We start from the raw sequence: 12,706 nt of genomic DNA, 5'->3' as shown, positions 1-12,706 counted from the left end.
TGACAAGAGCTAAGCTACTTCAAGCACCTTTCAAAAAATATCAAAGAACTTCAGTAATAAAAAGTTTAGCACACCACTCTACTGGACTGACAAATGCTGAAGCATCAGAAGGATCTGGAACAGAGCAAAAAAAAAGAAAATAAATGGAAATTTTGGGCCTGTCTCCCTCCTTACTTAGCAAAGCAGAAAATCCAGTTATTTTTTCAGTAAATGTGCTGTGAAACTCAAGTCAGTCAGAAGACAAATGGGTCTTTTCCAACAACTAACAAACAGCCCAGCTGTTTGTCCCCTTCAGGCATAAGACAGATTTAACATAAAAGCTTCCTAGCAGGAAAACAACCATGGGGCTCCAGCAGAGCTGTGGGCAATCACCAGTTTTCATTCTATATTTCTAAGTAAATGGATACAACCATTAGCTTCAGCATTCTTTTTTTTCCCAAGACACCTTGCACCCACAAGAACTTATTCAACTTCTTCTGCTGCATTACCTTCACTCACTATTTTCAGTGGTACTTCTGAAAGCAGATTAAAAAAGCAATAAATGCAGCCAGTGGTAACCCAGGATGGGGTTGAAATGGGTTCATTTCATAACCTGAAACCCAAGTAAACCTTTCACTTTGCCCAGTGAAAGGTTGAGGGCATTTCACTTGAGAACTACCCCCCTAAGGAATATTTAAAGCCTTAGCTGCTCTGAACAGCATACAGCTGGTGGCAGACAGAGGCTGCAGGCAGCAGTTCAGATGCTGTCCTGCCCCCTCCCCAGGGCTGCAGCAGCGGTCCGTACCTGGTGGAGATGCGGCTGAAGACGGCGTTGAAGTTGTTGCAGCTGAGCGAGAAGAGCACGCCCGAGGCGGAGCTGCGCAGCTCGGCCGCGTGCTGGTTGCCCTCGCGGTAGGTGTGGATGAAGTGGCAGATCTCGGGCAGCAGCTGCTTCACCAGCATGGTCTCGTCCAGGCGCATGGTGTCCTTCGGTTGCTGGGGACAAACGCGTTCGCTGAGCCTGGAGAGCTGCATCCAACCTCCCGACCTGCACACAGCTCCTTCCCAGGGCAGCCAAAGCACCCCACGGCTCCAGCTGAGGACACCAGGCTGATCCATCCCAGCGAGCACCAGGCAAAACATCAAACCAGTTTGTGAAGCAGCACGTGCTTTGTTCTGAGCCCTGCTGCTCTGTGTGAGGACCAGGACAGCACTGCCTGCCTCGGGTTCCACTGAGGGCTAAAGGGCAAAGCCCACCCTCTCTTCCCTTTGGGTAGGGGCTTGTGGCCCTATTTTGACAGTGAGTATTTTGTATTAAAAATGAACCAAAAAGAGGTGCTTTTCCCTCGCTCTTGCTGGGAATTGCTCTATACAAGTCAAAAAATGGCTTAATTTCCCCGCAAAAGAAAAATCTCATTTTTGCCAGTTTGCACAGTGTGAGACATAAGGAAACTATTTACAGAAGAATTCAAAGTGAAACTTTGCTCTACTAAGAGCAAGTTTTAACAGAAGGGTCAGCACTAAAGCTTTCTAAAATTCTACCAATGAGTTTTCCATAGGGAATTGGGAAGTTTCAGAGACTCCCACTTAGTTGACCTGAGTCCTGTTGCCATGAGAACTTGATGAAACATTGAGCAAGAAATCCATCTGAAGATACCACAGAACACAACACGCTTTGTACAGAGCTTTGGCTCACTCTGATTTAACATATTCTGCCTCAAACTGCTCTCACTTCAAGTGACAGAGCAAGAAACATTCAGCACAATTTTAGGGTATTTAAATATGATGATCTATCAGGAAAACCACTGTTTCAAACATTACGCATAGTAGAAATATTTAAAAATAACTAAATTCTGAAGTTAAAATTCTGGATCTTTGACTCAAACTGTTCTTTTGACTCAATGCATCAAAGACAAAAAGTGCCAAAAAGAGGTGATTTCCTCAGCTCTAAAAGCTGGAAATCTAACACAGCTTAAAAATAAAATCCCGCTCTTGTTAAAAGAATAAACCAGTGCAAATCTCGCTCTCAGTGAAGTCTGGCTTTGCAATTCCAGCTCAGCACAGTAAGTTGTACAAGCAGCAGCACTCTCCTCCCCAAGGGCCCAGCAGACTGCCTCGCAGCAGCTCTGACTGGAAAGCTCAGGCCTGCACTCCCAGCGGAGATCTGGACACGGCTAACTAATGTCATCTAGGAAACACCTGCAGAAATCATCTCTAGAGTAGTGGCAGCAAAGTTTCTGCTCTGTATAAAAGCACATGGAAAATTACTTCAACAAATGAAAGTTTTAAGACATTTAAAGAAAACTCAGCACTGTATGCAGAGAACGAAGTAGCAGGAAAGAAAAACTTGTGCTGAATCCTCTGCTACTTTTAACAGGAAAAAGGACCATTAATTTTAGACAGTAAAAAGCACCCTCCAAATCGTTAATGCACATCAACTACTTGCATTAATAGGAAGTTTTAGTATTTTTAAATGGCATTAATCCTATTTTGCTCTAAATCTGATGAGTTTTTAGTACCAGTAACAACAGATACACAAGCATTTGACCTGTATTCTCCAACCCACTGGATTCCAAGTTAGAATTACTTATGCAAGCCTACTCACCCCTGCCAGACATTTTTCCAGTGTATCCAAGATAATCAGCTGAGATAGATATAAATTCTTTTCAGCAGTTTCTCCAAATATTCTCTAGAAGTAGAATGGATTCATCTGAGACACAGATCTTTGACTTGTGATGTAATGAAAGGGAAGCAGCAAAGTGGCACAGTAAATTATGGCTCCATTACTGCTCAGGTTTGGAGTTTAAACATAAAGCCAGCAAAAGTCAGATTAAAATAGGAATTAAAACCTTATCACTAAAGAACTATCTTTGTCCAGTCTGCAATGCCAAATGCAATAAGGAACAAACAGCCCCTGCAAAGTAAGAGTGGAGGTGCCCTGCAGCCCCTCACCTCCACCAGGCCCACTGGCTGCTCACAAGTGTGGGTTCCACCCTTCAGAACCTATTTTGGTATCAATCAGTGCTGATCCTGCAGCTCTGGACAGGATGCCCCACTGCAGACACGGGCAGGATTCCCTGGGGTGATCCAGCCAGCACCCAGTCCTGTGCCAAGAACAGGCACTGCCTCCAGCAACATTAAACCAGCAAAATAAAGCAGGAAAGACTCAGCCAAAAGCAGGTGGGTACAGCTGCCCACAGACAGAGCACCTGTCAGAGTCACCCAGAGCAGTTTGCTTCACCCCGGGGCAGGGGTGGCTCACCTCAGCCCAGGTTTCAGCTGGGACTCTCTCTGAACCAAGACTGCTGTGATTGAGTGTCTCTTGGGCTGGTCTGTCCCAGCTACAGAAACCCTCCCCATTTATTGCTGACTCCCACAGGAGCTCAGACCACCACACACAACAAACATTCAGACTTGCTCCTCAGGGCAGACTTTTTAATTGACACTTCCAGCTGGGTCTTTCCTCCCAAAATCTGCGTATCACACAGAGAAACTTACTTAAACTGTACAGTTTTCTCATTTATCACCCAATCGCCTTGCACATCAACATGTTCCCTCATGCCTGTAGAGTTTAATTAAAATAAAATCTCTCTCCAAAGGGATTACAGGTAGCTTTAAGCAGCCTAAAATCCCTAGCAGCAGGGCAACCTGTTTGCTCATTTTATCAGTCCTCTGCAGTTCCAGCAGATGCACATCCCTGTACAACTGACAGCCAAGGGCTCACTCCAAAGAATGTCTCTAAAACCATAAAAAAAATACTGCCAGAGCCTGGCCAGTTCTGTTACTGTTTGGGGACATTCCAAATGATCCCAAATTACATGGATTCAAAACTCAATGAACTAAACTTTTCTCATGGCAAAGGTTCTGTCTGCAACTCATCTGGTTGTTAAAAAATACATCTATTATATATATATATACACAGACACACAGTAAAACACCCAGGCAGCCAGGAAAATTCAAATAACTCAAGTATTAAATCCCTGCCCTGCCCCAAAATCCCAATGCCTTTCTGTGGAACATGGCTCTGATGGATGCTGCTGAACAGAAAGCAAGTAAGTGTAAAAGGCAAGCAACAATCTGACTAAATTTCAAGTAATTCTCTGCAGGTTTTACAATAGAAATAATAACAACTATTTGACAAAAAATCACCAAACAATGCAAAATTAGAAAACTTACCATGTTATTAACATTTTTTAATATATTGGTGAGACCACTGATGACCAGGGAAAACTTGTACTTGGAAATGTTGATGAGACATTCCTTGTTGTGCTCCGTGCTGACTTTGGTGTGGGTATTCTGCTGGCAAGCCTTTATTGGAAGCTACAAGAGAGAACTGCCATAAGCTTTTTCACACTGAAATTTACAGCTTTAAAAATGGGTTAAAAACTTGTGACACACCAGAAACCACCTTGAAAAACATTCAACAAGAGACAATAGTGAATACATTATTTCACCTTCTCTACATTCATCTTTCCATTAGTTATCTATAAAACAAAATGCTTAAGATCACCTGTTCCTTTTTCTGAACTGAAACTAAGCCTCTATTTTGTGATAAATTTTCTACAACCTGGATGTCAAAGCAATCAAAAGGAGCAGAAAAATGTAAGACAGAATTATAAGAAAAGATTCTTTATTTTAAAAATGGGCTTAATAAAAACCAAAAATCTTCCAAGGCTAATACCTGCAAGAAAAAAATTGCATCTTGGGACCTGAGGGGAGGAAAACCCCAGCAGCTCCCAGAGCAGGTGAGCTGGAAGGCAGCAGCTGCTCCATGTGTGTCCCCTGCTCTGTCACAGGGCAGGACTGGCCAAGGAGGATGCTGTGCTGGCCCTGCAGCCCCCACGGATGTGGGTACCTTTGGGGTCCCCCCACAAACACCCCCAGTGATGAATCTCAGCCTCAAACACGCCTGGAGCACCTGTGAGCCACACGTTACCTGTCCCTGCCATCAGCCAGTGGTAAAAACTAGACCTGAAATCCATCTTTTCCCAGAAGGAGAAGATTCAGAGCGACTGCACCGCCCCGAGATCTTCCTGCTGCTGTGTGAACACTGGGTGCTTTGTTCCCTGCTGTACCCAAATTCTTCAGGGGTCACAAACAAGTCACTTCCCAGGCACACACCCACTCCCCCTGCCTGCTCCCAGCCGCCACCTCTGGGACACCACTCTTCAGAAACAACCCTTTTAATCAGGATTTCTAGTTTTTAAAAGCAAACTAATATAGGAACATTTATGCCGTTTGTATTTTAAAGTGTGACCTTGGAATTCCCTATCCATAGGAGCTTGAATTGCTACTAAAAGTTTTAACCAATTTTGACCAGAACTGTGGATAAAGGTGTATTCTGGAAGACAGCAATAGCTCAGTGGAAATGCCATGGTGTAATATTTGTGCATTAGAAAAGATTATCAGAGAGAGAGAGAACTTAAGAGAGGGTAAAAGAAGGATTCCAAGGAATTACCATCAGCTTTACACTGCAAAGTGCCTTAGGAGGCACCTCGGAGGCTGGGGGCTCTGGAAGGGCACCCTCCCCACTGCCCCCTCAGCCACCTGACACCACCTTCTGCTGGGCAAAGCGAATGCCCAGATTTAAAATGCAAGATGAATGGCATGGAAGAACCCCAGCCTGGAGCACTTTTGTCCAACGGTTCTGAATGCAGTGTGCCCGACCCAGCCTGTCCCCAGGGAGGGAAAAGGGCACTGACACACTGTCCTGCTCTGACACCATGGGGTGACTCCCTCTCTGTATAAGCTGAGCTTTGGTGTGGGCTCAAGCTCAATTCTTTTGGTACCATGGACCCTATGGACACGGGCTGGGTCTTTCCTAAGAGAATGGCTGAGTCTCAATGACAGAAAAAGATGGTCCTGGCACTCCAGATCAGAGCAAAGACCCTGGGGCAGCAGCCCCAGGTCCCCGAGGAGCACCAGACCCAGACAGCTCCGGGAGCTGTGGCACCTCCAGGACAAGGGCTGAGACTCTGCCTGCAAAGACACCCACAGCAACAGCCCGTGGGGCAGTCCTGCTCATCCCCACTGCAGCCTGTGACTCCCTGGCAGTCTGGACTGCAGGGCTTTACTGCAGCACGAGGGCCCCAATCTGCTCTTCTACCCCTGGAAAAGCAGAATAAACAGCATTTATGACTCAAGCTTTGTTTTCACTGTCAGATGTTATTTCTATAATACATTTTTGGAAGTCATTGGAGGATGATAGATACATTTAATTTAAAATTTCACTATTGCTAGTACTTTTATTTGAATTTTCAAGTCTCTGTGCTGACAGCAGCAGCAAAGCTCAATACCACTGAGTGCTAAAACCCTCGAGAAGAGCCTCTCAAAGAAACTGTGTCATAGATCTAGTTCTGTGTGCTCCCATGCCAGAGAAACATCACATTACACACTTCTGGAGCTTCCTGCCACAACAGCCACTACAACAAGGTCACCTAGAAGTAAAACTGCTTTTTATACTATCATTTAAAAAAGGAAACTATACAAAAAGGAAATATTAGCACTGTTATTTTGGGGGTTTTTATTTCTCAGCTCTTTTCTTTGTGCACTCTGACACGCTGGAACATTTTATTTCCCCTCACAGAATGCAGTGCCGGTGCTGAGCGACTAAAGAGAATCTACTTTACTTCTCTACAAATATCCATTAATCTACACACTGGGGTGGGGGAAAGCTGAAATTTTACTTTCATTGACTTTGATTTTATTTTAGAAAAAAGAAATACTGATAAATGGTTTCCTGTAGAGCTATTTGAACTAGAAACAGAAATTAGAGCACAAAGCTTAAACACACCTGGGGCTGCAAGCCCTGAACAAGCCCTGCTCTGAGCTCACCCCAGAGCAGCAAAGGGACAGGCACTGCCCCAGCTCAGCTCCTGTCACCGCTGGCACAGCAGCCAGCAGGGCTGGAGCTGCACTGGGCACACACCCAGGTGGGCTCCACACACCCTGCCTCGCCCCAGGGCAGCCTCACAGCTCCTTCAGGGGTCAAACAAGCCACAGAGGACAGGCAACAATGGCACTTGGGTCTAAATTTTTCCTTATTTCACACAGTGAACAAAGACAAGATAGGTAGATGAAATCTGGAACCTTTACAGCTACCAAATTGTAAATCTTAGAAATGGAGAAATAAAAAAGATATTTACTGTGTTTGGGATTTTTTTTTTCACTTTTAGCCAAAAATGTTCAGTTTAAGGAATCCTGCCTTGGTCAGAGATACTAATTTTTTAGAAAAAATGGGTGTTTTTCATGCCTGTGAAAAACATGATTAGCAATACCTGTTTCAGGTATTCTCTAGTCTGATGCAAGAAGGTTCAATCAGTTGCTATATGAACATGGACATTGGTTTGGAAATACAACCACTGACAGGCCTGAGTGTCTGTAACTTGTGCACTCAGGCTGCTGAGGAAAGCTACACTGAGCTATGGATTTTGCTTTATCACTTGTAATTAATGAACTCAAAGTTAAATCAACTCTAGTTAGTCGGTACCTAATAGTCTGAAGAAACACACAACATCTAGGAAAAAATCCCTAAATCCCTATTGCTATCCTTAAGAGACCCAAAATCCATCTCAGTTCATCCTTCCAAACAATTTCTTGGAACTTTTCAGCAGACTGTAAGACACAAACCTACTGGTGACAGAAAATCCCCACAGCACCATCCCTCCTCAGCATCAGCACTGCCAGAACCAGACACAAACCCCTCTAAATCAACAGGCATCTTCCTCCCCTCCATCAACACACACCTGCTAAAGAGGCACTATCCCTGAAAAGAACCTCACAGCCCAGTCTTCCCAAGTTTCAAACTTTCTAAAGTTTTTATACAGGGTGCTCTAAAAATAAAGCATTGTCAGAAGGTGACTGGAAGTTGGCACTGTGAGCAGCAGTGTTTTTACCCATCCTGCCAGCACAAACACTGTTAGGTGAGGATGGGCTGTGGGTCACCTGGACACCTTCAGCAGCTCCTCACTGCAGCCAGGTAACACCTGGGCATTTCCTTCCCTGTCCCTGGGCTGCAGCCCTGTGCAGAGCAGCACCTCAGCTGCAAATCCACTGCACTCACCCTGAGAGCCATCACATCAGAGCCACTGCAGGTTCTGCTGCGGGGCAGATGGAACAGCACGCCTTGAGCTGCAGGGCAGGGCTGCAGCCTGGCTCAGCCCCAGCTCCTGGGGCACTCTGCCCCACACCCAGAGCTGTGCACAGGAGCTGCACCAGCCCAGCCTCCCCTCCCAGCACAGGTACACCCCTGGGGGCACAGCCAGCACAGCACACCCCACAGTACATCCCATCGCTACCAGTGATTCCCTAACAAGCCACGAGAAAAACCAGAGCTGGTACCTGCAAACACTGCTTTTGCAGGTCTCTGATCCTGCACAGATTTCAAACACTGTGGAGAAAAATCAACAGGAGGAGGGAATATTTGCTTTAATTTAATACTTTTTAATTAAAGGGAGAATGGAACATTACTACTGACTTCCATTTTTGATGCACTTTCTTAACTGAGAGCCATCACACCTCATGAACTGCAAATGGGAAGCCTAAACCAAAACCCACATAACAAAAGTCTTCTTTCTTTAAAGCATATCAGAATCACAGAACCACAGGATCATTAATGTTGGAAGAGACCTCTGAGACTGCTGAGTCCAACCTGTGACTGATCCCCACTCTGGCCCAGCCTCCCCTCCCAGCACAGGTACACCCCTGGGGGCACAGCCAGCACAGCACACCCCACAGTACATCCCATCGCTACCAGTGATTCCCTAACAAGCCACGAGAAAAACCAGAGCTGGTACCTGCAAACACTGCTTCTGCAGGTCTCTGATTCTGCACAGACGTCAAACACTGTGGAGAAAAATCAACAGGAGGAGGGAATATTTGCTTTAATTTAATACTTTTTAATTAAAGGGAGAATGGAACATTACTACTGACTTCCATTTTTGATGCACTTTCTTAACTGAGAGCCATCACACCTCATGAACTGCAAATGGGAAGCCTAAACCAAAACCCACATAACAAAAGTCTTCTTTCTTTAAAGCATATCAGAATCACAGAACCACAGGATCATTAATGTTGGAAGAGACCTCTGAGACTGCTGAGTCCAACCTGTGACTGATCCCCAGTCTGTCACAGCACACAGCACTGAGTGCCACATCCAGTATTCCTTGAACACTTCCAGGGATGGGCACTCCACCACAATAACCACTTACATGGCCACAAGTTTATAAAGGATTAACAGTTTTTATTACATCTGATAGTTTTAAATCAACCTAGATATAAAGGGCTTGGACAGTCAGACTCCTCCAACTATGCTCACAACTACTCCAGTGCAGTGCCAGCCTTCCTGTGTTTCACATTGCAACACACTTAAAGCTCTATGAAAACACAAAACTGGAAGCATTTCCCCAGGAAAAACAGAGAGAATTTTATCTTCCATAGCTCTGTGTCTGAAATCACAGGGAATTCCAGTAGTACTGCAGTCTAATTTTATGCTGTTCACCCCAAGTTTTGAAAAATACAATAACTAGTACTAAGAGCAGGCTCTGCTGAGAGGTCTCATGCTCTCTGTCGGCGTGGTCTGGTCCCACAGGTCCCAGCAACAGCTTCTTCTGCAGCAGCTGAAGGCTGGGGCAGCCCCAGGCCAGCCCTGCAGCAGGTGAGGGCTCACGGGAGCACAGGGCACCACTGGCAGGAGCTCCAGGGTTTATTCCATCAGCCAGGCACTGGTTAATTCACAAAACTCTGCCTGCCAGTCACTCCAGGCCCACAGAATTGTACACACAAAAGCAGATTTTGGTTAAAGCAGCATTTATAACAATAAACAAGAGCAGGCCAGAGCAGACTGGTTTGCCCTGATTTCCCTTGTTTTCAATACCAATTAGCATCCTCTCAGCTTGCTGTTTCATCTTTCCTAAAATGAATTCAAGCACTCAGCAAATGAATGAAAAGCCTGTCTACATCTGTAAGTTGGGAGGAAAGATGGTTACACTTTCCTTCTTTGCAAAGGAAGGAAGACACCCTGGAGAAGTTTGTCTTCCCCTGGGCAGAAAAAGCAAAGCCCAAGGGACCTGAGCTGCCCCTCTCCCCCTCACACCCAGTGTGACACGCCAAGCAAGTTTGTCTTCCCCTGGGCAGAAAAAGCAAAGCCCAAGGGACCTGAGCTGCCCCTCTCCCCCTCCCCACTCACACCCAGTGTGACACGCCAAGGTGGCTCCTGGTGCTGAGCCCAGGGCTCCTGCATTCAGGGACACAGCATGCAAACCCCACAGCTGTGTGAACACCACTGAAGAAATCTGCACATATTCAGTGTATTTTGGTAAGACACCACGACTGTGACCCACAGTGATGTACTTGATGCATACTATCACTGTAACTCCACTATTTCAGCATCTCAAGAATCAGAAGTTTTCTTCCTATCCAGAGAGGACCCTTCCCCTACACCTATCCATAACCATGCCACAAAAAGCACAGAAAAATAATTCTAAGTTTGTAACTCCTAACAGATGCTGGCAAGCCCAATTCCACAATACACACAAAGAAGAGGAGAAAGCCCAGTACTTTTAACACCAGTACATCAAGAAGTATTTTCTTGCATTATTGGGAGCATAATCAATCCTATGTTTTCCAATCTTATGGAAAAAATGAACTATGACTCAAGGGGGAGAATAAGATAACTATGCAATTATGTTTATAATGTATTGCAAAAATCTGCCTCATTATAATGTCAAAAGACAAAGTTTGATATTTTCCTCTTCAAAATAAACTTCATATAAATGTAAAAAGAAACAGCTTGTTTTTCTTGCAGCAGGCCACATCTTTCTGCAGGGTGTTGAAGCCCAGCAGCACTGAGGGACAGCTGCAGCACAGAACAGGGCTCAGTCTGCAGGAGCAGCTCCACGTTTTTGATGGATTTACACCAAGCAGGGTCTCACAGAGCTGGGCCTTCCGTGACACAAGGGCTGCACTCACAGAGGGGCAAAATGAGACAAACAACACGGGAACTGATCACTGAGCCTCACGGGAGCCAGCTCAGGTCAGGAAAGCACCTCGGGAGCAGGGAAGGAGTGTAAGCACCGGGCTTAGCCCCAGCGGGAGTCACCCACCTAATCCCGGTAAGCACGTCCTGCTGGTGGATCAGAGAAATATAAAGCCTAAGGCCAACAAATCCCTCTTCCTTCCATTCAGAAAATCCTTCTCCGAACTACTAGCGCTGACTTTCGCAAGGAGATGTAAATACCCACGGCTGCAATAGAACGCAGGGCTGGAACCCCCTGGCGACGCCCGGGAGCCGCGCTCGGGGGGCTGGGGCTGCACACCGACATCGCCCTTGCTCCGGGGGGCACGGGCAGCGCCTCCAGCGCTCCCCAGCCTCGCTGTCGAGGCCCTCCCTCCCTTGGGAGAGCCAGATGATGTAAAGCGAGGACGCGGATTTCCCAGCGATGTCCACGGAGAGCAGAGACACTCGGGGAGAGGCGGGGGAGAGCAGCGAGGGGGAGCCAGGCCCCTCCTCACGGCCGCTGCCGGCAAAGGACGGATGCGCCGCACCTGGAGCGGCCGGCCCGGCAGCGGCGGGACCCCCGAGCGGCGGGAGCGCCGGGGGGCAGCGCGGCCCCGACCGGGACCGGGCCGGACGGACACACTGACCCCCGAACCAGGACCGGGCCGGACGGACACACCGCCCCCCGGTACCGGACCGGACGGACACACCGCCCCCGGTACCGGGACCGGGCCGGACGGACACATCGCCCCCGGTACCGGGACCAGGACAGGGCCGGACGGACACACCGCCCCCGGTACCGGTACCGGCACAGGGCCGGACGGACACACCGCCCCCGGGACCGGGACCGGGACAGGGCCGGACGGACACACCGCGCCCGGTCCCGGGACAGGGCCGGACGGACACACCGCGCCCGGTCCCGGGACAGGGCCGGACGGACACACCGACCCCGGTACCGGGCTGGACGGACACGCCGCCCCCCGAACCGGTACCGGGACCGGGCCGGACGGACACACCGCCCCCGGTACCGGTACCGGGACCTGGCCGGACGGACACACCGCCCCCGGTACCGGCAGCGCGGTCCCCGGCCCGGCCCTCCCGGCGCCGTGTGGCACAGGTTGCGGGCTCGGCTGCGGGGCACGGCTGCCTCCCCGCCCGGACACAAAGCCGGCATTCCCGTCCGTTGGCTCGCTCCGGCACGGCCCGGGGTCCCTGCGGAGCTGCGGCTCCAGACCCGAGCGGCACCCCGTGCCACCAGCCCAGCCTGTCTGCTCCGCGCCTCGGAAAAGCAGGATGCGCACAAACAAACATCCGCTTCCACTTGCCTTCTTGGGAGCGTTGATTTGTTTTCCTTCTGGGCACACAGAAGTACAAAATCATGTTCTTTCATGCCGGAGTCACGTTGAAATTCTGATGGTATACATAAAGACGCAGCTTGAGGTGAGGGCTCTGGAACAGGGCATTTAAAATTGGCAGAAGAGCTGGAGAACCAAACGGAATTTACATCCCCCCGCTCAGTCAGGGCCTTGATGTGACTCACAGACTCCTGCTGTTATCACAGCACACAGCAATTATTAGCAGCAACAGCAACATCAAATTTATCCTGAGTTAACTTTCGTTGTAAATAATGAGCCATAAAAATCCTGTAATTTGGATTTACAGCACAAGCAGTTCCATTGCATTCTAGCATCAAATCCAGGAACTTGGGTGACAGCGAATTTTTGAAGAGCA

The 12,706-nt window shown here is 48.0% G+C and overlaps 1 protein-coding gene across 4 annotated transcripts in view; it reads right to left on the bottom strand.

The window, feature by feature from the left end:
* NF1 (neurofibromin 1) overlaps window positions 1-11,469 on the bottom strand; it is a 75,527-nt gene extending 64,058 nt beyond the window's left edge. For all 4 annotated transcript variants that reach the window (XM_041425431.1, XM_041425432.1, XM_041425433.1 and 1 more), the window contains exons 1-4: window positions 11,082-11,469; window positions 4,156-4,299; window positions 2,585-2,668; window positions 785-975 (exon numbers count right to left, since the gene is read on the bottom strand). In XM_041425431.1, the coding sequence (XP_041281365.1) occupies window positions 785-975; window positions 2,585-2,668; window positions 4,156-4,158 (278 nt within the window). In that variant the 5' untranslated portion in view covers window positions 4,159-4,299; window positions 11,082-11,469. The remainder of the gene's footprint in view (window positions 1-784; window positions 976-2,584; window positions 2,669-4,155; window positions 4,300-11,081) is intronic.
* Between the last annotated feature and the right edge of the window lie 1,237 nt (window positions 11,470-12,706).

This window comes from Onychostruthus taczanowskii, unplaced genomic scaffold (genome assembly GCF_017590055.1).
Source record: "Onychostruthus taczanowskii isolate IOZ18803 unplaced genomic scaffold, ASM1759005v1 scaffold89, whole genome shotgun sequence".
NCBI classification, from domain to species: Eukaryota; Metazoa; Chordata; class Aves; order Passeriformes; family Passeridae; genus Onychostruthus; species Onychostruthus taczanowskii.
The sequence above is the reverse complement of the archived record's forward strand: the minus strand, read 5'-3'. Positions and strand labels throughout refer to the sequence as shown.